Source organism: Mesocricetus auratus, unplaced genomic scaffold (assembly GCF_017639785.1).
Source record: "Mesocricetus auratus isolate SY011 unplaced genomic scaffold, BCM_Maur_2.0 Super-Scaffold_4256, whole genome shotgun sequence".
Lineage (NCBI taxonomy): Eukaryota > Metazoa > Chordata > Mammalia > Rodentia > Cricetidae > Mesocricetus > Mesocricetus auratus.
In genome coordinates this window covers 16,518,697-16,544,008 of record NW_024429182.1, presented here as the reverse complement: position 1 = coordinate 16,544,008, position 25,312 = coordinate 16,518,697, and the positions used below count along the sequence as shown (strand labels likewise).

The window sequence follows — 25,312 nt, the reverse complement described above, 5'->3', positions numbered from 1 at the left end:
CTGCATGTTTACATCGTATATTGAGTTTTTAATTTTACTTACCAGTTTTCTATTTTTCCTATCCCTTTCCCTCTCTGGAGATAAGGATCCCTATATTACCTCAGTCTAGGCTCAAACTGAGATCTTCCAGCTTCAACGTAAGAGCTGTGAAATACTGGGTCTCTGAACAGTTTTCTGCTCTATTCTTTAGCCTTTCGTTCTTGTGAGATTGATCTGCCTGCATCACTGTTGGCAGCCTTGATACAGTACTCGATGTGTGCCAGACCTGTTGAAGGTTAACATAGTATCTTAATACAGTTAAACTACAGATATTACTAGTAATTCATTCCCGTTTTACAAGGGAGTTGGGCACAGAAAGATGAAGTGATTTGCTGAAAGTTACACAGAGAGGGAGAATAAGATCCACTAAGTCGTTACTTGTAAAAAGGGGGAAAAGCTTGAGTGTGGTGGCTCACACCTGTGATCTCAGCACTTTCGAGGCTGATGCAGGAGGAATGCTATGAGTTCAAGTCTCACTCATGATGAATAGGAATTTCTAAGGCAACCATTGCTTTAGTTACCTAGTTTTCTTTTTTTGTTTGTTTGTTTTTGTTTTTGAGACAAGGTTTCTCTGTGTAGCCCTGGGTTAAACTCAACAATGTCCAGCTCTTTTGTTTTGTTTTGTTTTGTTTCAAGACAGGGTTTCTCTGTGTAGCCCTAACTGTCCTGCAATTTGCATTGTAGATAAGACTGACCTTGAACTCACAGAGATCCCAGTGAGTGCCACCACCACCTGCCTCTTTTTTTTTTTAAGTCAGTATGGTGCCTCATGTTTGTAACCCTAGCATGAGAGGCTAAGGCAGGAGGACCAACATAAATTAGAGGCTAGCTTGGGCTACATAGTTTCAGGCTAGCCTGGACTACAGAGTGAGACCATCTCAAAGACAAAACCAAAAAAGCCCAGAGAATATCACAGAAGGGAGGATAGAAGAGTGCAAGTTGCTGTTTTCTGAGCATGACATGGCTGTTGTCCCTATAAACTTAGTGGTTACCTGCATGAGACTCCTTGAGGAGCTGTAATCAGTATGATTACAAGGAGAGCAGGATCATCTTACTGTTTACTATGGCCACTGTTGTGCCCACTCAGAGAGGACCCCAAGGCTTCAAGGAGCTTAACAGCACCGAATGCAAGTACAAGAAGGTCATCCGTTTATTTCCGGAAAACCAGCTAGGGCTCAACTCTGAAGGGAAAGGTGAAGCCCAGAGCCACAAAAGCAAGGCACTTTTAAAGAAAAACAGGAGGGGAGGAGGGAGTCCCGAGGTTGCAAATCCCAGCCCGCAGGGTTCCCATGGTTACAGAGAGTACTTAGCATACCAGAGGTTATCTTGAGACTTGAAGACCTTGAGAAGAGAGGAGGAGTCTCAGTAGGGTTTCCATAGTTACAGAGGATTACTTAGTTTCTATACAAAGTTATCTCAAGACAAAGGGCCTTGAGAAGACAATGACTGCTTTTGGTTAGGTAGAATTAATGGCATTTCTGTGGTCTGGGATTCCAAGGCCGGAGCACATCCTAGGATTGTGGGCTAAGGGAGTAGCTTCCATGTGATGTTGCAGCTGCTCATGGGTCTGAACTTCTGATCACGTAACCCCCCTCACTTAGTTGGGGACTTTTATTTTCCTTATTACATTTCATCAGCCACAAGTAACAGCCTTGCCAAGAAGTAAAACCCTATCATGCTCCTGCAAGAGCCCCTACCTATCATAGGTAAAGAGGAAGGTGTGGAGGGAACTTCACGATACATTGCTAAGAGAAAACAGGAAGCTGGAGAACAGTCTATAGGGTGCCACTGTTTGTAGTAAAGTGGGTACAGAGGGCCACTGTGAAAGGCTGAAAACATTCTGTTCTGACACCAAATATTTGAGTTTTTACCTAAACATCAAAATACGGGGAGGGGGGTTCTTTTTTTAACCACCAAGCCATCTCTCCCAGTCCAATTTAAGAGTTCTTATAAGCTGGGTGGTGGTGGCGCACACCTTTAATCCCAGCACTCGGGAGGCAGAGGCAGGTGGATCTCTAAATTTGAGGCTGGGCTGGACCGACAGCCTCCAAAACAATACAGAGAAACCCTGTCTCGTAAAACCCCCCAAAAAAAAAAAAAGAGTTCTTATAGAGGTTCCATTTCACAAGAACAGTGACAAAAGTGTTAGCCATTTGATGATTATTTGATCTCTAGTCCCTCTGTGTGGAACTTACTTTTTAACCTCTTAATCACAGGTTAGTTATTGTCACCTTATCTGCATGAAGGGAGTGTCAGCAGTTAAGAGCTCTTGTTGGAACCTGGAACAATGACCAAATGTATGTTCTCAAAGCACAGTGTCCTATGTTCGCGTTTGCTTTTTATGTGTAAGATGCTTGTGGAAGGAGGGACTAAAACCAGTAGGAAGAAGAAGCAGGTGGCTGAAAGAGGCCAATTGGGAAGGCCAATCATTTGATACATTGTGGGGTTTTTGTTGTTTTGCCAAATGAATATTGTTGGGTTTTTATTGTTGTTTTAAGTACAAATATGTTTCAAAAATTCAAAATCCAAGGCTGCAGAGATCGCTCAGTGGTTAAAAGCACATACTGCTCTTACAGAAGACCTGAGTTTAGTTCCCCATAATCTGTAATTGTAGGTCCAACAGGTTCATGCATCTTCTTTTTTCAAATGCTTAGAGTGGGTATGTCTGCATGTATCTGTATGTGGTGTATACATGTAAGTGTGCCTGTCCCCACTCCTCTGTGTGTGCACATGCAGAAGCCAGAGCAGGTTGAGTGTCTTCCCATATGACTTCCCACACGGTTGCCTTGGGGCAGATCTTCTCACTGAACCAGAAGCTTGTCCTTCTCTTAGGCTGGCTGGTGAGCTCTTGGGATATTCCCGTTTCCATCCCCCAGTGCTGGATTTCCGGGCTGTACAAGGTTGTTAGAGTAGAACTCAGGTCTTCATGCTTGCATAGCACTGAGACATCTCCTTAGCCTCTATGATTACCTCTTCATGTTAGTTTGGCAGTTTCTTTAAGCCATTCAGAGGGCCTGTGGCAGTCATCAGTTCATTATTGTTGTGTCAGCCCTGCTTTACATAGCTTTCTGTCTTGGGGCATTAAGGAAAGTAGCTGTTTCAAATGAAAACTAAATTGGCTACAGTGGCATGCACCTGTAATCCCAGCTTCTTCTGAGGCTGAGGCAGCTGAGTATAAGTTTAGGGCTTGCTGGGCAGCATAGTAAGACCCTGACTTAAAGTACTTGTTGAGAGTTTCTTACGGTGAGTATTTTATGCCTGACTCCATACTGCTTTCTCCATGGTTCTGAAACACATGTTTTACTCCCTTCTCAATAGTTTTGAAACACGGAAAACGCTGGGGGGAAGAGGAAGTGAAGATTCATCTTGTAATCCCGTTTTTTCAACTCTTCCTGAGACCAACATTTTAAATGTAGTTAAGGTATGAAAGACTTTGTATATCTGTAGCAAAAAATTGGAATCAGTTTTGTGGTTGTTTAAAATTCCACTGGTTTCTCCCCAAGTGGAAGGTCTTAGCAATTGTATTTCCATTATGAATGCATTTTTCTTTTATTTTAATATTAAGAGCAAAAAGGAATTTCACAATGTCACTGTTAAAGTGTTACAATATAGTTTATTGACCAAGAATTAATTGCAGGCCGGGCATTGGTGACGCATGCCTTCAATCCCAGCACTCAGGAGGCAGAGGCCAGTGAATCTCTGAGTTCGAGGCCAGCCTGGTCTACAGAGTAAGTTCCAGGACAGCCTCCAAAGCTACAGAGAAACCCTGCCTCGAAAAACCAAAAAAAAAAAAAAAAAAAAAGAATTGCAGTGTGAAAATATTTTAGTTGCTGAATCCAATCAATAATATTGAACAACAGAGAAGAAAATACTTATTCTTTCATTCTACTATTTGTGTTATGTTTCTTGCCTTTTCTAGACATCTGATACTTGTTATCTGTTGGGGGGGTCCTTTTTTTTTAATCTTTTGTCAAGAATATAATTTAAACTCTTGAGGTAATTATTTGTCTTTGTGCATTTCTGGCAGTTCCTAGGCTTGTGTACATCTATACATCCAGAAGGTTACCAAGATCAAGAAATAATGTTGCTGATTTTAATGCTATTTAAAATGAGTTTGGAAAAAGAGCTGAAACAGATTCCGTTAGTAGACTTTCAAAGCCTCCTGATAAACCTCATGAAAAACATCAGAGATTGGAACACAAAGGTAACATTTCTTAAAATGTAGGTGTTGTGCCAAGGATGGCTGGAGAACTAAAGCATAGTTCAGTAGTTGCATACGTGCCTAGCAAGTAAAAGGCTGGACTGCATAGCAGAAGAAAACAAAATTACTGTAATAGGATCCAAGCATGCAAGAATTTTCAGGTCTTGAATATACATGATCTCGTGTGGGGGGGTGGGTGTGTGTGGGTGTGTGTGGGTGTTATACACACTTGGGGAAACCGGTGTTTGAATACTTTATTCTTCCAAGAAGGACCGCCAAATATGTAAAGTATAGCAACAATATGAGAGTGACATGAAATACTAGCAGGATGTATGTAACAATCATTCTAGGGTACTTTAAGAAAAACAAAATTTAGCCGGGCGTTGGTGGCGCACGCTTTTAATCCCAGCACTCGGGAGGCAGAGGCAGGCGAATCTCTGTGAGTTCGAGGCCAGCCTGGTCTACAAAGTGAGTTCCAGGACAGCTTCCAAAGCCACAGAGAAACCCTGTCTCGAAAAACCAACAAAAAAAGAAAAAGGAAAAACAAAATTTGTGTTATATGCATTTTAGTAGGTTTTAAATGGCATGGATTTTCATAATTCAGAGTTCTGTTTTAGTGACTTCCATTAAGGCAACAAGGCTTATAGATTTGATCTGGGCATATTCTCTTTTTCCAGGTGCATGAACTCTGTGTGGGCATAAATGAACTCTCCAGTCATCCCCACAACCTTCTGTGGTTGGTACAGCTGGTCCCTAACTGGACATCTCGTGGAAGGTATTGAAAAGTGAGATAAGCATCAAGATGTTTTATAATGCTCCTGCTAGTTAAATGCTTTGGAATTATTATTGTGAAACAGGGTCTTACTATGTAGCCTCGGCTGGCCTCAAACTCAGGGTCCTCCTGTCTCAGCGTCTCCTGAGTGTTCAGTTTTCAGGCCTAGGCCACCACACCCAACTTGGGACTTTTGTTTCTACTCATCATTTTCTGAATGTCCTTTTATTTTATTGAGGTGAAATGTGTAGAAATCCTGATTATGTTACTTAATTCAGAACATGACTATTCTTGGTTTTTATTTTTAGCTTATCATATAAGTCAGTATAGATCAGTGGTTCTCAACCTTCCTAATTCAGTGACACTGTAATAGTTTCTCATATTGTGACCCCCCAGACATAAAACTATTTTTGTTGCTACTTCATAACTGTAATTTTACTATGGTATTAATAATAATGTAAATATTTGTTGTGCAGTATATATGATGGATTACCCCTGTGAAAGAGTCATTCAGACTACCCCCACCACCACCACCCTACTGCCAGGGGTTGAGAACTGATGGTATAGATGATACATAGCAAAATTGATTTGCTTTTTGCAGGGGGTGGGAAGGGTGAGACAGGTTTCTCTGTATAGCCGTGACTGTTCTGTAGACCAGGCTGACCTTGAACTGACCTGCTTGTCTCTGCCTCCCAAGTGCACGGGTTAAGGGCATGTACCACCACACTCAGATTCTTTTCTGCAAAGTCTGGAGCTCCCCATGTGAGGGGGAGGATGATCTTGAACTCTGATCTTCCTGCTAAGCACTAGGATTACCAGTGTTTACTGCCACACTAGGACTTAGTGCATGCTAGGTGGGCATTCTACCCACTGAACCACCCCACGCCCTAGGCAGTTCTAACTTGATGTGCACATATTTTACATGAACACTGCTGCTCTATAACAGTTGGTTCTGAAAAAACCTTGAGAGACTAAGGCTCCTTTTGGCTCATTTGCTCGCTTGTCAAATAGTACTGTTTAAATGCATTATAAAAACTTCTCATTTCTACTTCTAGGCAACTGAGGCAGTGTCTTAGTCTGGTGATTATTTCAAAGCTTTTGGATGAAAAACACGAAGATATCCCTAATGCTAATAATCTTCAGGTATAAAGATACTTTTGTTTGTAATAAATGGGAGACTTAGTGAGGTGTTGGGAAATTTGATGAACCCTAAATCAGAAGTCCTGACTAGCAGGATGTGGTGGTTCATGCCTTTAATCCCAGCACTCCGAAGGCAAGAAACCCTGTCTCAAAAAACCAAAACTAACGCTGGGTGGTGGTGTCTCACAACTTTAATTCCAACACTTGGAAGGCAGAGGCAGACGGATCTCTAAGTTCGGGGCCATTCTGGTCTACAAAGTGAGTTTCAGGACAGCTAGGACCACACAGAAAAACCCTGTCTGGAAAAACATACATACATACATACATACATACATACATACATACATACATACAACCCAAGTCCTGGTTAAACTTACCTTTCAAGCATGATTAGGTACTCTTTTGCGTTGTAACTAATAAAAAAAGACCCAGTTTATCAGATATAAAATGGAGATAGTATAGCCTCTTCCCTATAAGTTAGTTACAGACAGATGAATTAATCTGTAGATAAACTGAGAAAATCATAATGTGCTATTAGCAGGTATGACATTGAGAGTATATTCAATTTCCCAAGATTAGCAGGATTAGAAATTGTGGTGTTAAGCCGGGCGGTGGTGGCACACGCCTTTAATCCCAGCATTCGGGAGGCAGAGGCAGGCGGATCTCTGTGAGTTCAAGGCCAGGCTGGACCGATAGCCTCCAAAACAATACAGAGAAACCCTGTCTTGTAAAAACCAAAAAAAAAAAAAAAAAGAAAAGAAATTGTGGTGTTAGGACTAGGAATTGCAAGGCTGCTAACCACATCTTACACCTATTTTAAAAGAGATGGTCTATGGATCATAAAACTTAATGTGGTTTGCCTCCAGTGCTTGTTCCCACTGTAGAGGGTATGGCAGATATATATGAATATGTATAAATATATCTTACAGAAACACCACTCTGTGTTCTACTGACTTTGCAAACATGATAGCACTAATAGAACTGTGGTGGTTTCAATGTAATTGCCCCCCATAATCTCATGGGATGTGGCACCATCAGGAAGTGTAGCTTTATTGGGGTGTGTATAGCCTTGTTAGAAGAAGTGTGTCACTGTGGGGACAGTCTTTGGTGTTTCCTATGCTTAGGATACCACCCAGTGTCTCAGTTGACTTCCTGTTGCCTTCTGATCAAGATGTAACCAGCATCATATCTGCCATGCTCTCCTGCCATGATGATAGCAGACTGAACCTCTGAAACTATAATCGAGCCACCCCAGTCAAATGTTTCCTTGTAAGAGTTCCTGTGGTCATGGTGTCTCTTCACAGCCGTAGAAACTTGACTATGAAAAGGGCTGCCCTTAGTTGGATTTGAAAACTCATTAAAACTTTGTGTGTCCTGGTATTATTCTTGCTTGAATTGCAGGTCACTATGCGACTGCTCTGGAAGACAGAGTAGTATGAACCATTATGTGTGAGAGCGTTATTCGAATATGCACAAGATACCATGGGACAGAACTGACTGCCACCCCGGTTAGGTGGGGGTGGATTGTACATACATGGGCACCATTCCTGAGCCACTAAGATAATTAAAAGCTCTCATTCTATTCAGCAATATTTATAACCACAAGGCTCTTTTTTTGGGGGGGGGTTGTTTGGTTTGTTTGGTTTGTTTTTTGGTTTTTTGAGACAGGGTTTCTCTGTGGCTTTGGAGGCTGTCCTAGAACTAGTTCTTGTAGATCAGGCTGGTCTGAAACTCATAGAGATCCTCCTGCCTCTGCCTCCCGAGTGTTTGGATTAAAGGCTGCGCCACCAATGCCCGGCCATGCCACAAGGATCTTGTCTATCACCTTTTCCTTTTATATCTATAGAAAAGAGAACTGCATGAATAATTAACCATCAGGCTTACTACTTGACGTCAGCCAGACCTGCCACTCACTAATAGCCCAGTCAGCCTTGACCTCCCAGTGATCCCCTTGCTTCAGCATCAAGTGTTGGAATTGTAAGCATGAGCTACCACATTGGATAGATAGTGCTTCATTTTTAGAATTCAATGACCTCTTATAATATCATTTGATTTTGTTCTAAGCATTTAACCTAAATTACAAATACTAAATCTTAACATAAAATACCTTCTTAAGCAATTGAGGACTTTCAAATAAAGAGAAAAATGGGTATTGTAGAACCCACACCAGGAAAAAGAGCCAGAATGATAGTGGGCACCCTGGAGTTAGCTAAGGATAAAGCGTGCACTGGAACTGACCGAGTCTCTCTTCCCTTGGTAGATCTCAGTTCTACACCGATATCTGGTGCAGATGAAGCCTTCTGATTTGTTGAAGAAAATGGTCCTGAAGAAAAAGGCTGAAGAACCAAATGGAACTATTGATGACAGCCTTCATTTAGAACTAGAAAAGCAGGTATCCAGAGCTAGAGCTCGGAGAATGCATAGGGGCATACAGTAGAAGATGTTTTAGAGTTTATTGCTGTCAGAAAATTCTTCAGAATTGAGAGCTGGGTGAAAGGGCAGATGTTAGTAATTGAATGTGTTCTGCCGTGGCCCTGTACTAAGGCAGTTGTAAGATGGTGAAAAGAAAACACTTAATTTAGAAACCAGAAAGTCTGGTTAAGTGCATGGCTTTTCCTTCCTCACAAAGTTACATCCTATTTCTCCTAGGCAACTTTGCTAATGGGTAGACTAGGGTGGTATTTATGCTAGCTTTTTCATGGGTACTAATTTTCTTCCATCTCTCTAACAGGCATACTACCTGACCTACGTTCTTCTTCATTTAGTTGGGGAAGTTAGTTGTTCTCATTCTTTTTCTTCTGGACAGCGGGTAGGTAATATTCAGTGTTATTTATAAATCGGTGTTTCCATTGGTAGAATGAGTGAGCATGTGTGTGTTAAAAGAAGACTTGAAAGTTGACTGGTTTTGCTGTAGAAACCCGGGAGTCATAGTAACCTGCTGCCATATCATAGTGACAAGATTATTTCTCCACAGTTGTTGGTTAGAGTAGAGCTTAGTGACCATAACCTGGCAATAGGGTCACCAAATGGACTAACTTTCTTCCTTTGAAACTCCACTCACTTTTGTTTTCCTGTAGGAAAACTAAAACACCTTTAAAAATGTTATTTAGAGGAACCTGGGAGATGACTTACTGGTGTAAAGGTCTTTGCTGCCAGGTTTGGCAGCCTGAGCTCAACCCCAGGCACAACATGATGGAAGGAGAGGCCAACATAAGAATTATCTCTACCATTTGGACACCGTGGCACATGTATATATGCAAAATTAAATGTTTTAATTTTATTTAGAAATGTTTGCCTTCCAGGTTATAATGAAACTACTGTTAAGTCAGTCTACTTCAAATAAGCATTTCTGAATTATCTCTCCATATTAAGAATTTCATTTTTGGGCTGGAGAGATGGCTCAGCAGTTAAGGGAACTGACTGCTCTACCAGGGGTCCTGAGTTCAATTCCCAGCAATCATATGGTGGCTCACAGCCATCTCTATTAGAATAATTTGATGCCCTCTTCTGGCATAAAAGTATACATGCACACACATACATTAAATAAATAAATCTTTTAATTTTTTTTCATTTATGTGTTTTTGTTTTGTTTTTCGAGACAAGATTTCTCTGTGTATAGAACAGGCTGTGCTTGAACTCACAGAGATCCGCCTGCTGAGTGCTGGGATTAAAGTTGTGTGATGCTGCTGCCACGACCACTAACATCTGGAAAGAATTTCACTTTTGAAGCCAGGCATGGGAGTGTACACCATTAATCCAAGCATTCCCAAGAACCAGATTAAAATCATGTGCTACCGGGCCTACTGTTTTGTGTGTTGTGAGACAGTATCTCATAAAGCCCAGGCTGGTTTCCAATTCCTGATATAGATGAGGGTGACCTTGAACTTCTGATCCTCCTTCCACCTCCCAAGTGCTAGGATTAAAGGCATGCACTATCTCTCCAGACTAAGAAACTTTTTGAAGCACTCGGGAGGCAGAGGCAGGTGGATCTCTGTGAGTTCGAGGCCAGCCTGGTCTACAGAGTGAGTTCCAGGACAGCCTCCAAAGCTACAGAGAAACCCTGTCTCAAAAAACCAAAAAAAAAAAAAAAAAAAAGAAACTTTTTGAAGTAAATAAATTTGATTCTGTATTAATAAAAGCATAGGCATTAATACAGTTATTGATGTTGTGATGAACTGCAACCATAAAATTATAACTAATCTTGCTACTGTTATGAATTGTAATATAAATATCTGATCTCATATACAGGAAATCAGATAGATGATACCTGAAGGGGTCTTGCCTTAAATAGTGAGACCTTGTCTCAGAAATAGAAAAAACAAAACAAACAACAAAACCAGACCTAGTTTAGTGTGGTATTGCTTTATCTTTAATTCCAGCAGAGATAGGCAGGTCTCTTAGTTTGAAGCCAACCTGGTCTACATAATGAGTTCCAAACCAGCCAAGGCTATATAGTGAGATCCTACCTCAAAAAAAAAAAAAAAGGCCGTATGGTGACAGTGCACACCTTTAATCCTAGCATTCAGGAGGTAGAGGAGGCAAGCAGAACTCTGTGAGTTCAAGGCTAACCTGGTCTACAGAGTTCCAGGATATCCAAGGTTCCAGAGAAACCATGTCTCAAAAGCCAGGACACACGTACGTTATAAGCCTGTATTCCCATCTGCCCAGGAGGCTGAGGCAGGTATAAGTGATAAAACACTTTCTAGCTTGTTGGAGACACCATATTCAATATCAAGTATTGGTGGAAAAGAGATTGGGCCAGATTTTGTGGCTCACCCTGGCTACTCTGGAGAAATAAGTAAGAGGATTCAAGGCCAGTTTCAATATAGCTAAACTACCTCTCAGAGAACTAGAAAGGAGCGCAGTTAAGAATCATGGAAGAGACCAGCAAGGTGTTTTAGCAGATAAAGTGCTTTCAAGTAACCCTAGTTCACTCCCCAGGAAGGGTTTCTGACCTCCACACATGTACAGTGATATTCATCCCATGCAGGCATGTATACTTACACAATAATAAAAGGGTTTTTTTTTTTTTTTTAGCTTTTTAAAAGTTTTATTTTCATGTAGGTGTGTGTGTCTTCATTTAGGAATGCACGTGTGAATGCAGATGCCTTTGGAGGCCAAAGACCCCAGATCCTTGAAGCTATGGTTAACAGTTGAGAAATGCTTAATGTGAATACTAGGAACCAAAATCTACTGAGCCATCTCTCCAAGCCCAGTAAAGGACAAGGAGATAGGTCACATACCTGTAATCCCAGCACTCTACACTCAGAAGGTGGAGAAAGGTAGTAGGAGTTACATCTTGTACACATGAGCGTGCCAAAGCCCACACGGCAGGCAGTGTTGTGGGTGCTGAGGGTTGAACTCAGGTCAGGCCTGGCAGCAGGGACTTTACCCACTGAATGATTCTAATCGGCCAGATTTTTTTTTCCCCACAAAAAAAGGATCTCATTATTTTGTCTCAGTGGTCTTCAACTGATCCTCCTACCTTAGCCTGCCTAATACCTAGAACCATTAAGCATTTGCTGTGCCTCACCTAGTTCCTCTGTGTGTGTGTGTGTGTGTGTGTGTGTGTGTGTGTGTGTGTGTGTGTGTGTGTGTGTGTGTGTGTGTGTGTGTGTGTCTTGTTTTTTTCAAGACAGGGTTTCTCTGTGTAGCTTTGGAGCCTGTCTTGGAACTCGCTCTGTAGGACCAGACTGCCCTCTGCTTCTCGAGTGCTGGGTTAAAGGTGTGTGCCACCAACGCCTGGCCCTTTGTGTATTTTTTAATTAACTAGCAATGAGCCATAACCATTATGTTCTTATGAAACTCAACACCTTTCTCTGGCAGGACTCCATCAAGTAAATTTTAAGTGATTTAGATTTTTTAACTGCATAGTCTGTTACTTTTCAAGACTTCAGAATTGTTTTCATTTGTTATATTTGGTTTGTTTTACATAGAAACACTTCGTGCTGCTTTGTGGGGCTTTGGAAAAGCATGTTAAATGTGATATTAGGGAAGATGCAAGGCTTTTCTACAGAACTAAAGTAAGTATATTATTTCTGTCCGGTGTGGGGTATACGCATGCTGAGAGTTGGCGAACATGGGCATGTCTAAGGACAGTTGTGAATGTCAGCTCTTGCCTTATACCTTGTTTAAAACAGAGACTAGTTGTCCTTAGAGCTTCCAGTTATTACAGATGTGTACTGCTGCACCTGGCTCTACATTGATTCTGGGGATTTGAACTCCAGTCCTCACCCTTACATAGCAAGCACTTAACTCACTGAGTGCCCTGCTTTCTGTTTTTATGTATTGTTGGCAGTGCCACCTGTAGTCCTGGCACTTGGAAGATTAAGGCAGGAAAAGCCAGGGTGTAGCTGGAGTACCTCTGCAGCCTGGTCCCACAGCCAATTAGGCCCATATAAGCACACAAAGACTTACATTAATTTATAATGTGTTGGCTGATGGCTAGGGTTTCTTTACTGGCTAGCTCTGTCTTAATTATTAACCTATTTCTATTAATCAGTATATTGCCACAAGGCTGTGACTTACCCGTAATCATCATGTTACTCCTTGAGCAGCATGGCGTCTCTAGGTGGCCTCTCCCCAGCCTTCTCCTGGTCTGGTAGCCCCACCTGTGCTATCGGCCAATCAGGGTTTTATTCATCAACCAATAAGAGAAACATACACAGAAAGACATCCCCCATCACCAGGTCCTGGGCCTTCTTGGGCAACACAATGAGACTCTGTTGGAAGACAAAGAAAATGTAAGCAAGAGAAATTCACAAGCTGCTCTTTGGGGAAGAAAAAAGAAAAAACATAGTAAGGGCTTGTGATTATGGTATAGTTTAGTGGTAGTGTGCCTAGGCCACTCCATTGGATCCTCATTTCATGTATATATATTTCAAAGAACATAAAGAAGACTTTTTTGAATGAAGATATTTAAATTATATAGCCTAGGCTTGCCTCAAGCTCTTTTTGTTTTGTTGAAACAGGGTCTCACTATGTAGCCCTGACTCGCCTGGACCTCAGAGTGTGCACCGGGCTGTCCTTTACCTCATATAGATCTGCCTTCCAGTGTTGATACAAGCATCCTCTACTGTGCCTGGCTTTCTTCAAACTTTTGGGGGTTTTGTTGTTGTTTTTGTTTTGTTAATACATTCATTTATTTCCTGGTAGGGGTGGGGCACACATACTCCAGTGTATGTACACTGATTGGGGTATATAGGTCACAGGAGAACTTGTGGGAGTTGGTCTTTTCCTTCTACCATGTGGATCCCGAGGACCAAACTCAGGTTGTTAGGCTTAGTGGCAAGTGCCTTCACCTACTAAATCACCTCACTAGCCAAATATCAGAATTTTGGTCCTCCTGCCTCAGACTTTCTAGTACTTGGAATACAGGTGCTAATTATTCCAAGGGTTAGGTCTTGGATAACAAATTAGCTTCTACTAAGTACTTTTCTAGCTAGGTTGAAAGTACAAGTAAGCCAGGCGGTGGTGGCGCACACCTTTAATCCCAGCACTGGGGAGGCAGAGGCAGGCGGATCTCTGTGAGTTTGAAGCCAGCCTGGTCTACAGAGTGAGTTCCAAGACAGCCTCCAAAGCCACAGAGAAACCCTGTCTCAAAAAAAAAAAAAAAAAAAAAAATATATATATATATATATATATATATATATATATATATATATTTCTTTCATCACTATTGGGACCTTCTGGTTTTTCCCATTGTACACATTGAACTTACCCAGAGTGTGGTAAAGTCCCTGCTGCACAAACATAAGGATCTGGGTTTGGATTCCAGCACATCTGTAACCCTCCTGGGGAAAGGCTGGGTCATGGGAGAAGTGGATCATCACATCATCATCATCATCCCCCACCTGCTCATTAGTCTGTGAACTCTGGGTTTAGTACGTGACCTTGTCTCAAAAAATAATGTTGATGATGGAGGAAAACACTGTCCTCCACACACAAAAAAACCTTATGTGTAGGATTGCTTCAAATATTGAGACACTATTTAAATGTACACCTATATATAGTTACAAATTAATGGTTATGCAATTTCGTGATGGTAGAAAAGTCCTTTTATTTATAGAGAAGAACTAGAATAGCCTGCTAGCCTTTGATGCCTTCCTGAAGTCTTCTCTAGGAAGACTCCAATCTGAGTTCTGTATCACCTAACCCACATTGTCGGGTGGAATTGATTCAGCAGTAAGCTTACTAAGGTTTTTCTTGTCTTGTTTTTCTTAAAGTTTTTTTATACACAAAAGACAGTAGAAACCAAATTTATGAGAATGGAGAAGAAAAGCAAGCTTAATGTTAATAGACTGATCTGAAATCTTTGTGAAACACACAAAAATTACTTTTACAAATACCTAAACTTTTTTTTTTAATAACTGGGAGATTTTTTGTTGTATAAAGTGGATCCCTTCTTGGCTTATGTCTGCATAGTGGGTGATGACTGTTTGGGGCTATGTATTTGTATCTTTACGTCAGTTAGCTGCAAAAGCTGGTTATTTGAACAGTACTCAATGGAAGTGTTGTGGGGGTGTTTTACTCACTTTCAAGTAAATATGAAAATGAGCAACTAATGAAATTGAGTCAGACTTCCAAATACACTAGGCAGTAGTGGTCCTTGTCTCAGACTGGAAGCCTAAGCCTCAGGGTGTACTCTGGATTGTGACTAGTTACTGACCTGTACATGTAGTGCTTGTGACTGATGGCACATCCTAAAAGGAACCGCTAAGGTGTATGATTTATTCCTTTTTTTCTTTATTACATTTTATTATCTATCTGGGAGAGGGGTGTGTGTGGGTTTTGTAAGACAACTTACAGGGCCCCAAGGATGGAACTCTGGCCACCAGACTTTATCCACTGAGCCATTTCAATCATTGACCTGAGTTTGTTTCTTTCTTTCTTTCTTTCTTTTTCTTTTCTTTTTTTTTTTTTTTTGTTTGTTTTGTTTTGTTTTGTTTTTCCGAGACAGGGTTTCTCTGTATTGTTTTGGAGGCTGTCCTGGAACTCGCTCTGTAGACCAGGCTGGTCTCAAACTCACAGAGATCCACCTGCCTCTTCCTTCCGAGTTCTAGGATTAAAGGCGTGCACCACCAACACCCAGACAGTTTTACCAGAGCCTCTCTTAGGGTGAGCCAGTGGTCCATGTAAATTGCTTCAGGGGATGAGCTCATTGAAATAGATTAGTAGTTTCATACTTCTCCAAAACCTGTCAGAGAAGTGGTAGTTGTCATAAAGACAGTTTGCTAAGCTTTACTTGGTGGGGGAAAGCAGAGATTTCAGCTGACTTTTTTGTTTGTTTTTGAGACAGGGTTTCTAAACTGTTTAACCCTGGAACTCTCTTTGTAGACCAGGCTGGTCTTGAACTCAGAGATCTATCTGCCTCTGCTTCCTATGCCTGCTTCTTCCTGACTTAAGGCCGGGAATGGTGGATCACTTCTTTAATCCTAGCACTCAGGAGACGAGATAAGCATATCTCAGTGAGCTGAAGGCCAGCCTGGTCTACATACCAGTTCTTGGCCACCAGAGTTCACCATAATGAAAATGTTTCCCCCCAAAAAATTGCTGACTTATTTAAATATTTTTATTCTGGTTGTGGTAGAGCATGCAGTAATTCCATTACTTAGCAGGGGAAAAAAGAAAAACCAGTCAGAGTTAGCTACATAAGGGGTTTGAGGCCTGCCTTTTAATATATGAGACCCTGCCTCAAAGCATACGTAACACAGAGTAATGTTTTTCTCAAGCATCAAAATTCAAGAGATAATCAAGCATGGTAAATGGGCCTTCCTTTTACCTTGCTCGTTTGGTAGCATGAAGCACTGGTGGGTGAGCATCACTTGTGGAAACCTTTGAGTTTGACAGACTGGCCTAATCTCTGCCCACAGTAGGTACCAGGTAAGAGGTTTGTAGAATTTACAGAGAGGGGTCATAGAGTTTAGATCTTCTGATTATGTGGAGGGAGCCAGTGACACATTAAAATTTTTTAGACTTGTGTGATTTTTGTTTTGTTTTGTTTGTTTTTGTTTTTCAAGACAGTTTCTCTATGTAGCTTTGGAGCTAGTCCTGGAACTTGATATGTAGACCAGGCTGGCCCCAAACTCACAGAGATCCACCTGTCTCTACCTCCTAAGTACTGGGATAAAAGGTGTGTGCCACCACTGCCCAGCTTAGACTTGTGTAATTTTATGTGAGTTTTTGTCCTTTGACTGTATGTCTGTATACTGTGTTTGTGCCTGATACCCTTGGTGATCAATAAATAAACAAAATGTAATACTTCTTTATTACATTGCATTGAATTCCCTGGATCTGAGGTTATAAATGGTTGTGAGCTACCATGTAGGTTCTGGGGCTCAAACCTATGTCCTTTGCAAGAGCAACAAGGACTCTTAACTGCTGAGCCATATCCTACATTTTTTGTTGTCTTTCTGTTGAGCCATTTAAAAGCAGGCTATGGTAAAGCTGGAAACAACCAATGCATTGGGCCCTATAAACAATACACCTTCAGCTTCCCGAGCTGAGTTCAAAAGCCAGAGAGTAGAGAGTAGAAATTTCTTTGAATGCAAAGTTGTAGTTCCTTGGACTATCTTTAGTAACAGGAAATTAGGCATGGTGGTTCATTGTCGTAATTCCTGTACTTGGGAGGCAGAGGCAGGAAAATTGCTGTATATTTAGGGCTATCCAGGGCTATATAGGGCAACCCTGTCTCACAGAATAATTTTTAAAAAGGAAATTAAGGACTAGCAAGGGGAACTTAATGGTTAAGAGAACTGACTGCTCTTCCAGTGGACCCATGTTAGATTCTCAGCACCACATGACTGCTCACAGCCATCTGTATGGAATGACTCCAGATCCAGGGGATCTTAAGTCCTCTTCTGACGTTGGTGTAGGCACAACGCCCATACATAAATAAAATGAAAGAAAATTAAGACTGGGTGTTGTGGCTCACACCTAATGCCAGCACTCAGGAGTCAGGGACAGGTGGATCTCTGAATTTGAGGCCAGCCTGGTCTACATAGGGAGTTTTAGGACAGCCAGGATTATATATAGAGACCCTGACTCAAAAAGCAAGAAAAATAAGTCATAATCATTTGATGTTTTAGCCTTTTCTTGACTGCAATCAAGTAGAATTGTTGAGTATAGGCCCATGATAGGTATGAGATATATGTGACTTTCATACTTGTTTTTGCTGTTTTGTTTTGGTTTTTGGTTTTTTTGAAGCAGGATCTCATGCTACAGCTCAGGCTGTCCTAGAAGTACAGCCGTGCAACTCTATAGCAGCAACTATGAGATGCTTTCTGTTAAGTGTTAAGTTGATTTTAAGTGAGCATACTCTTGATCTGTGATATCTTTTTTCCCCTCTTTTTGTTACTTTTAAGGTGAAAGATTTGGTTGCCCGGATACATGGAAAATGGCAGGAAATAATCCAGAACTGTCGACCTACTCAGGTATCTTTTTTTAACGGTTTTATTTTATTATGAAACCCACTGCATGGTGTATGGCTTGTGTCTGATTTTTAGGGTTTGTTTGCACCCATTTTAAAGTGTCAGATTCCTTCAAGTGGAGGTTATTACATGAGTAATCGAAGGTCTGCTAAGGTAACACGTATGTTGTACATTTTACCACTTAGTCTATGGTGACTAGTGTAGACATCCCCACACTTGAACTTCAGCAGCCCCTCCCAGGGCTCCACCACCGTCATGCCTCCCTTTGCTCCCCATAAGCCCAAGGCAGATGCCTATCTGCTTTCTGTCAAGATTTTCCTCTCCTAGAGTCCTACACGTAAGTAAACTATGTGGTCTTTTGTGGCCAGATTCTTTTACCTGACAATGATAAAGAAATCCATGTTGTGATATGTATGTCCTTTCTACTGCTAAACGATATTTGACTGTATTGATACATAACATTTATTTATCCTCTTACAAGATAAACACAAGTTGTTTGTGTTTTCTGACTATTAAGAATAATATTTCTCTAGGTGGTGGTGGCACATGCTTTTAATCCCGGCACTTGGGAGGCAGAGGCAGGCGAATCTCTATGAATTAGAGGCCAACCTGGTCTGCAGAGTTAGTTCTAGAACAGCCAAGGCTACACAGAGGAATTCTATCTCAAAATCAAAAAAGAAAAGGAAAAATATTTCCTTGAACGATTACATACAAGTTTTTGTGTAAATATGTGTTCAAAGGAAAAATAGCTTGAATATATTCTGGGTGGAATCTCTGTGTCTCACAGCATTTCAGTGTTTGTGTGAGGCTCAGGCTGTCCTTGAACTCTGTGTCACCAAGGGTGACCTTGGGCTTCTGGTTGCCTCCCTTCCTCCACTGGTAGGATTGCACATATACATCACCACATCCTGTTCATTCTGAGCTGAGGATCAAATCTGGGCCCCTGTGCATGCTTGGAAGACTTCTACTAAGTGCAGGGTTATGGGGCTTTTTGTTGTTTTGTTTTATTTTGTTTTACTTTGTGTGTATGAGTGTTTTGTCTCATGTATGTCTATGTACCACTCACATGTTGGATAACCTTGGAGGCCAGAAAGTATCAGATCTCCTAGGACTGGAGTTATAAACAGTTGTGAGCTACTATGTGGATGCTGGGAATCAAATCCAGGTCCCCTGGAAGAATGGTCAGTGTTAACCATTGAGCCATCTCTCTAGTTCCCTCAGTAAAATGTTAAGGCTCTGTGCCAATGTGGCATTAACAGCAAAACTTTATATTAATCAGTTTAACGTATTAATCTCCTTAAATATATCCGTTTGTGAGTATACCCATGAGAAAAATGTTCTGTATTTGTATTATTCCTTTTTATTGCCAGAGCACAAAGCGTAAAGGTTAAAGAATCATAAGAAATTTTCAGCTGCGCATGGTAACTTTGTGCTTTAGTCTCAACACTTGAAAGGCAGAAGCAGACAGATTTCTGGGAGTTCAAGGCTAGCCAGGGCTAATAGTAAGACCCTATCTCAAAACAAGAAAGGTGTTTTCAGAGATGTGTGTATATGATGATTTTTCTGCTTTCATTATTAAAACCTGATGTCCAGTGATTAAAAGAATTAATTCATAATCTGATTTAAGTTTTCCTTTTCCCCCCTTCTCCAGGGGCAGCTTCATGACTTCTGGGTGCCAGATTCTTAACAGGAGTTACAGCAGCAGAAATACAAAGCCAGAAGGGTCTTTCCAAGAGGGTTACTGTGGGATCCAGCAGATGCTAAGGAACACAGCTATGTGCCACTCGCATATGTAGTGTGAAGCTGGTGATGAAGACTTGGCCGTTTCTGCAGCAGATATGAAATACCATTTGCAGCTGACCTTAGAGGAAGGAACAGGGGCCTATAAAAGGAGGGTAGAAGCAGGCTCAGCTGGTAGAAGAATCCAGCCTGCCCTTCCTAGCAGTTACCATGTAAGGTGGTGTCATAGCACTTGGATCATCACAGAAAATAAGGAAAAGTGTGGACCAACTTGAGGAGTTGGACATTGAAACAAAGGCCGAGGCCCAGCTGGTTTTCATCTCCCTCTTGGTTATTTTTGGGTATAAAAGGAACGCCTAGAATAGAATTCTATAATCAGAAGTGTGGGTCTATTCTGTAACTCTGTAAACCATAGGCAGTTTCAGTCCATACATTGTCCCTTTACTATTCAAGATTATAAATCTGAAGTTTTTAAATCTATTTAAAGTCAATTAAGGAACAAACAAACTGTCAGATTGCCCTTAGAGGAAGAGATTAAGCTACAAAGTAGTGACTGTTTGTAAAATGCCAGAACATTCATGGGCAGTTTGTTTAAGATTTCTTGTAAATGCATATATTTTTAAAATACTGGTTCAATCATAAAATCTTAGCTAAGCCAGAATTCTGGCCATTGGTAACTATATTACAAAGTCTCTGTATAAAGGCTTAAAAAATCTGGAAGTTTCCAAAACCTTGTTCCCATGAGTATGTAATATCGCAGAGACCTTGATAATGTTATTTTGGGGACACTGTGTGTGTGTGTGTGTGTGTGTGTGTGTGTGTGTGTGTGTGTGTGTGTGTTCACTCGAGTGTTTGTATCTTGAAGTTGTTGCACTTGAAAACCACAGCTGCTCTAAATTCTTTTAAACACTGGAAAGCCATCCTTTAGTTTAGATGGTAGAGGGTTAGCAGAGTTGTACATGCTAGATTGAGCCTGAGGCTCTCTGAAACATTTGGTAGTAACACTCATGTTGACCGATGTCTGTTTAGGGAGGGTTTGCTTCCTGAAAGGGATGCCAACTGCTTATTCTTTGAAAATTGGCTTAAGTGGCTTGCTCCCTCCTGAGCATGCTAACGTCTGTGTGGGCCCAGGTTGGGGGTGAAAAGGAAACTGGGCTCGACGTTTATGGTTTGAGAGGAGAAAATAAGTTCTGAGAGCTAACTTTCTACCTCTAAATTGAGGCTTAGGAATAAAAACCATTTTATCTTAAATTTATCATTTAAAATAACATTAGTAGCTTTTGAGCTCATGTCAAGCATTGGGCAGTTAGAGATTTTATAGGGAAGGCTGAACAAATCAAATTTTCAAGAACTGAGGCTGATTGAGGCTCCAAGAGTCAGACCAACAAAAGTTTTCTTCTGTGTTGAGTTTACCGGTAAGAATAGTATCTTGATGCTACCTCTCAAGGGTATTATTACAAAATGCCACTATGGTTAAAGAGATAGATACAAAGAGTTATATTTGACAGAAGCTTGAAACTCTGGCATCTATCTGCCCAACAATGGGGGCTTTCACTCTGTAATTTAATACCTTGTAGATACATTATTTGTGTGTAATTTTATAAGTGTTCATATTTTTCTCATTTTGCATTGTGTAAAGTGTACAAAATCTCAAAAGTATAAAAATCTGCTTATATTGCTTGTAATTACAGTGTGTAAATATTTTCTATTGTGTACATTGACGGGGACAAGTGGGTTATTCAGGTTTTTAAGTGACCCTTTTATATTGCAGTTTCAACTGATAACCACCCATCAAATTAAAAACCACTTTGATACATTCTTATTTAGCCGTTCCAATAAGTAAAATCTCTATTTTCAATTGTCTTTCTCCATGAGAGGAAAATACTTTATCCTTACCTTTAAAATAAATGGCCAGACCAGTTTAGGCCCTTGTATTTATGACTCTGGTAGCAGTCTTCAGTCTCCGGGTCATAGTCCAGTCAGTATTTGCATTTGGGTTCTCATAGAAACTTTGTGATTCTATTTTAGCACAAGTAGTTCATGGTTTTTCTCCCAAATCAAGTGTTTTCCATCTCCTGAGTCCCCATGCTTTGTCTCCCTCCAGCTGTTGTCGCCCAGAAAATGGGATGGTAACGAGGGAGAAAATGCTCATTGCACAAAGACTGTCAGGCCACATTTGGGACTTGACAAACAAAGCTTGCACTGAGTGGTGGTGTGTTTGGCAATCTTACTGTGCCAAAAATCACCTTGTCTAATTTTCTGGATGTGTATGTCAAACTTATTACCCTTACTGCAAGCTGAAAATTAAAGTACTTGTGTTTATGCTTTTGTGTGTAACTGTTTGCCTTTTCTAACCTGCTTTTCTTGTTATCTGAAAATACAGTTCTGTAATAACGTTCCATGAAGAGGCTCCATACACAAGTCATCTGTATTAGCACTAAAGTCAGCATTTGTGCGTTTGTTTGTCTTATCTCCTCCTGGTGGCAGTGGTGCCTTTGTCACCTCTCGGAAGGTTGGCATTTTGCTTTTGAGTGCAAGTAGTAGCTTGCTTTTGACCTTACAAAAAAAAAAATATAAATATATATATATATATATATATGTATCTCCCCAGTAAAAAGATAGATAAGATAGTGTGTTACCATCCAGGCTCTATTATTGAAGAATTTGCGCTTTTTTGTTTGTTTGTTTTTGTTCCTTCCCAATCAAAATACATACAGTTGGTAGGGACTGGCCAGTAATAATGTGTGGAGTCTTTAAACCAAGAGTAATTTCTTTACATTTGAAAAGTGACTTATTGACAAGCAGCTGAGTTAAGAGAACTGACTTACTTGGCTTGTCAGGAGGCAAGGGTAGGGTATAGAGGGTGGGCCTGTGAACCAATCAGCACAGTCCAGTCTTGGTGGGTGTGCCTGCTCGATGGTGCTGGCACACCCCATCATCTGTGTGTCAGTTCCCGGGGGGTTCTAGCCAGCCAGTTAACCTAGCTCTTAGGCAGTAAATGCAATGTTTCCTCCTCCCCGCTTTCTTTAAAATTTTATACTATGTCTTGTTTAAAGTCCTCTAAATGTATGTGTATGTGTTATTAAACTTTTCTCTGTTTAAATATGTCTGGTGACATTTGATTGAGGAGTGGAGGTGGCCAAGTGTCTGGAATGTCCTGTCTTAAACTGATTTCTTCCTTGCTTTGGATTCTCCAGGGGTTTTTTCACTTGATGTCTCCTTATCTGTGGAAAACAAAGCCACAGCTGTCCGCAGCTCATGTTTACATCACCCAATTAATAATTTGTTGTATACTTTACAGTCAGGAATTTAATAATCTCATTCTTACCTCATTCTCCACATCCATTTGGCTGCTATTGAATACCTACATGTTAGGATTTGGTGGTGAACAACATAAAACTCATGACTCTTACCTGCTGGTATCTGGGGAAAACAGACAGAAGATGAAAAAGTACCCTTGACCTGGGTGTTGTATTCTAGAGCCCAGGGTCAAGAAAGGTGATTTTACAATGCAGACTGGTTCAGAGCCACCTGTGACCTGGCAGACATTACAGCGTATGATATGCCGGCTGTGGGAAAGCTGATACCGCATAAGAGAAATGTATGACCTCACCTCATAGAAGGCGTAGGCATTGTTGTCAGAGCCATAGTGCCACAACCTTGTAATATGTCCTCCCTTATGGTAGACAAGGTTGACAAGATGGATGGTGACAGCCCAGGTAGAAGCAGGTATGGGCATAAATACTGGGGGATAGACCTGTAGTTTAAAGAAAGAACTAGGCTTGGCCTCCAGCCTCCGATCACCATACTGACCGTTGCCTTTGTTGGCAAGTTACCGGAGTTCAACCTGTTGAAAGGAATAACTCAGCACAAAGTCTAGAGTGCAGCTAGCATGAACAGAAAAAACCTTAGCTGCTGTTTCTTAGCTCCAAGAAGGCTCTTTGAGGGCACCAGACTTCATTTCAGGTGGTTGTGAGCCACCATGTGGTTACTGGGAATTAAACTCAGGACCTCCGGAAGAATAGGCAGTATCTTAACTCCTAAGCCATCTATCCAGCCCCGCAAGGAGGCTCTTTTAAGAAAACAAAATTGAGCCGGGTGGTGGTGGCGCATGCCTTTAATCCCAGCACTCAGGAGGCAGAGGCTGGCGGATCTCTGTGAGTTCGAGGCCGGGCTGGACCGACAGCCTCCAAAACAATACAGAGAAACCCTGCCTCGTAAAAACAAAAAAAAAAAAAAAAAAAAAAAAGTTGAGCCAGGTGGTGGTGGCCCACACCTTTAATCCCAACACTCAGGAGGCAGATGCAGGTGGAATCTCTGTGAGTTTGAGACCAGCCTAGTCTACAGAGTGAATTCCAGGATAGCTAGAGAGAACTGTTAGGCAGAGAAACCCTGTCTCAAAAAAAGATTTTGATGCCCCTGGAGAAAATAGTTAAGTAGTTAATGTGACTGCTCTTCCAAGGATCTGAATCCCCATCACTTACGATGGCTAACAAGTGTAACTCCTGTGCCTTCTTCTGACCTTTGTGGGCACCTAATGCTCAGTTACACATGTAGGGAAAAAAACATCCACACATAAAATATTAACTAATTCTAAAAAGAAAATTGGTCAGAAGCAGGCAACTGTGGTTGTGCTTGCTTCTAAATAAGACCTTAGCTCCTAACAGTCAGAGCTGATGCTGCTCCTTCAGACTGGGAAGTGTAGCGGCTTCCACCCCTGTTCTTGCTGCCAGAAATAGGATTCAGATTTTGTGTTATAGCTCATGCCTATAATCCCAGCACATGGGAGGCAGAGGCAGGAGGATCACAAATTTGAGGTCATCCTGGGCTACAGTTTGAGACCCAGTCTTTACCACCACTGCTGAGCACGCTGATGTTGGAGGGTGGTTTTCCAGCACCTGCAGACATGTCCTGACACACCCTTCTTGCTAACCAGGCATGGAGTCAGGGGAAGTCAAACCAGAAGGCCCAGCTTTGGGTCTGACTCCAAGTGGCTAAAGTTCTGGAAAACGTAGCAGGCTTCTGAGGCACAGTAAGACTACATACACCATTGTTGTACGGGGGCAGTCGAAACTGAGGAAGTTCCTTGGCCGTGTGTGGTTAAAGATCACACCCCCATAAAGAAAGTGCTGGGCAACCAGATAGAGATGACAGAGCAGGAGCAAAGGCACCTGTGAGCACGAGACAGAACATCTTAACAAGGCCTGCATTCTCTATCTCGGGGAACCTCTGTCTAAAGAGTTTTAAGTTAATATGCTGCGTCTTCCTAAGCCCCCAACATAAGGAGTTCAGTTCTTTGTGCCAATCCTAGAGCCAAACCGGCCTTGAAGTGTGTGTCAGGACACCATCGCCACCAGCCTCAGTCACGTATCTTACAGCAGAGCTGGGGAAGGCAGTCTAGCAATAGTTGGTGTTCTCCAAAGAATTCCAAATATCATCATCTGCCCTGTGAAGCAGTTAGCAGTTGTATCAAGGGTGAGTAACACCACACTCAACAAATGACCTTCCTGAGTCCCGGGGAACAAAGTCACTACTACTACAATGAAGCCCACTGCCTTGATTCGGTCTATATCCAATCTGTCAGCTCTTTCGACGTCTTTCCAAGCTCTTAGTTGACCTCTCCACCTCTATCTTCCTCTAAGAACACTCCTGTCTCACCAAAGCAGACACACTAGCCTGATTTATGCCCTTTTCTTCTTATTCCACCCAACAAGCCTGTCTGTTCTGGTCATTTTCCCAGGCTTCAGATCCCTCCAGTCCTGTCCTCCATCAACTCAACATATTTCAAGGCAAGTTCCAATCCGCTTAGAACCTGTCTTCCCAGCTATGAAACGAAGCTACTAACGCCTCAAAATGGGACGGGGCACAGAAAGAGAAGTGAACCGGGGCAGCCTAGAAAGTGTGTGCTTGGCTTGGGGGGTGAGGTGGCCCAGCAGACAAAAGGTTGTATGTCACCAAGCCTGACAACTTCTGAGCTCTATCCCCACGTGA

At 41.6% G+C, this 25,312-nt stretch overlaps 1 protein-coding gene across 2 annotated transcripts in view; it reads left to right on the top strand.

Annotated features, from left to right (window-relative positions):
* Positions 1-22,424, top strand: part of Slf2 (SMC5-SMC6 complex localization factor 2) — a 58,160-nt gene extending 35,736 nt beyond the window's left edge. For both annotated transcript variants that reach the window (XM_040743904.1, XM_040743897.1), the window contains exons 12-20: positions 3,358-3,460; positions 4,067-4,243; positions 4,918-5,015; positions 6,068-6,155; positions 8,413-8,544; positions 8,884-8,961; positions 12,089-12,175; positions 17,516-17,584; positions 19,233-22,424. In XM_040743904.1, coding sequence (XP_040599838.1) covers positions 3,358-3,460; positions 4,067-4,243; positions 4,918-5,015; positions 6,068-6,155; positions 8,413-8,544; positions 8,884-8,961; positions 12,089-12,175; positions 17,516-17,584; positions 19,233-19,268 — 868 coding nt within the window. In that variant the 3' untranslated portion in view covers positions 19,269-22,424. The remainder of the gene's footprint in view (positions 1-3,357; positions 3,461-4,066; positions 4,244-4,917; positions 5,016-6,067; positions 6,156-8,412; positions 8,545-8,883; positions 8,962-12,088; positions 12,176-17,515; positions 17,585-19,232) is intronic.
* Positions 22,425-25,312: the final 2,888 nt, after the last annotated feature.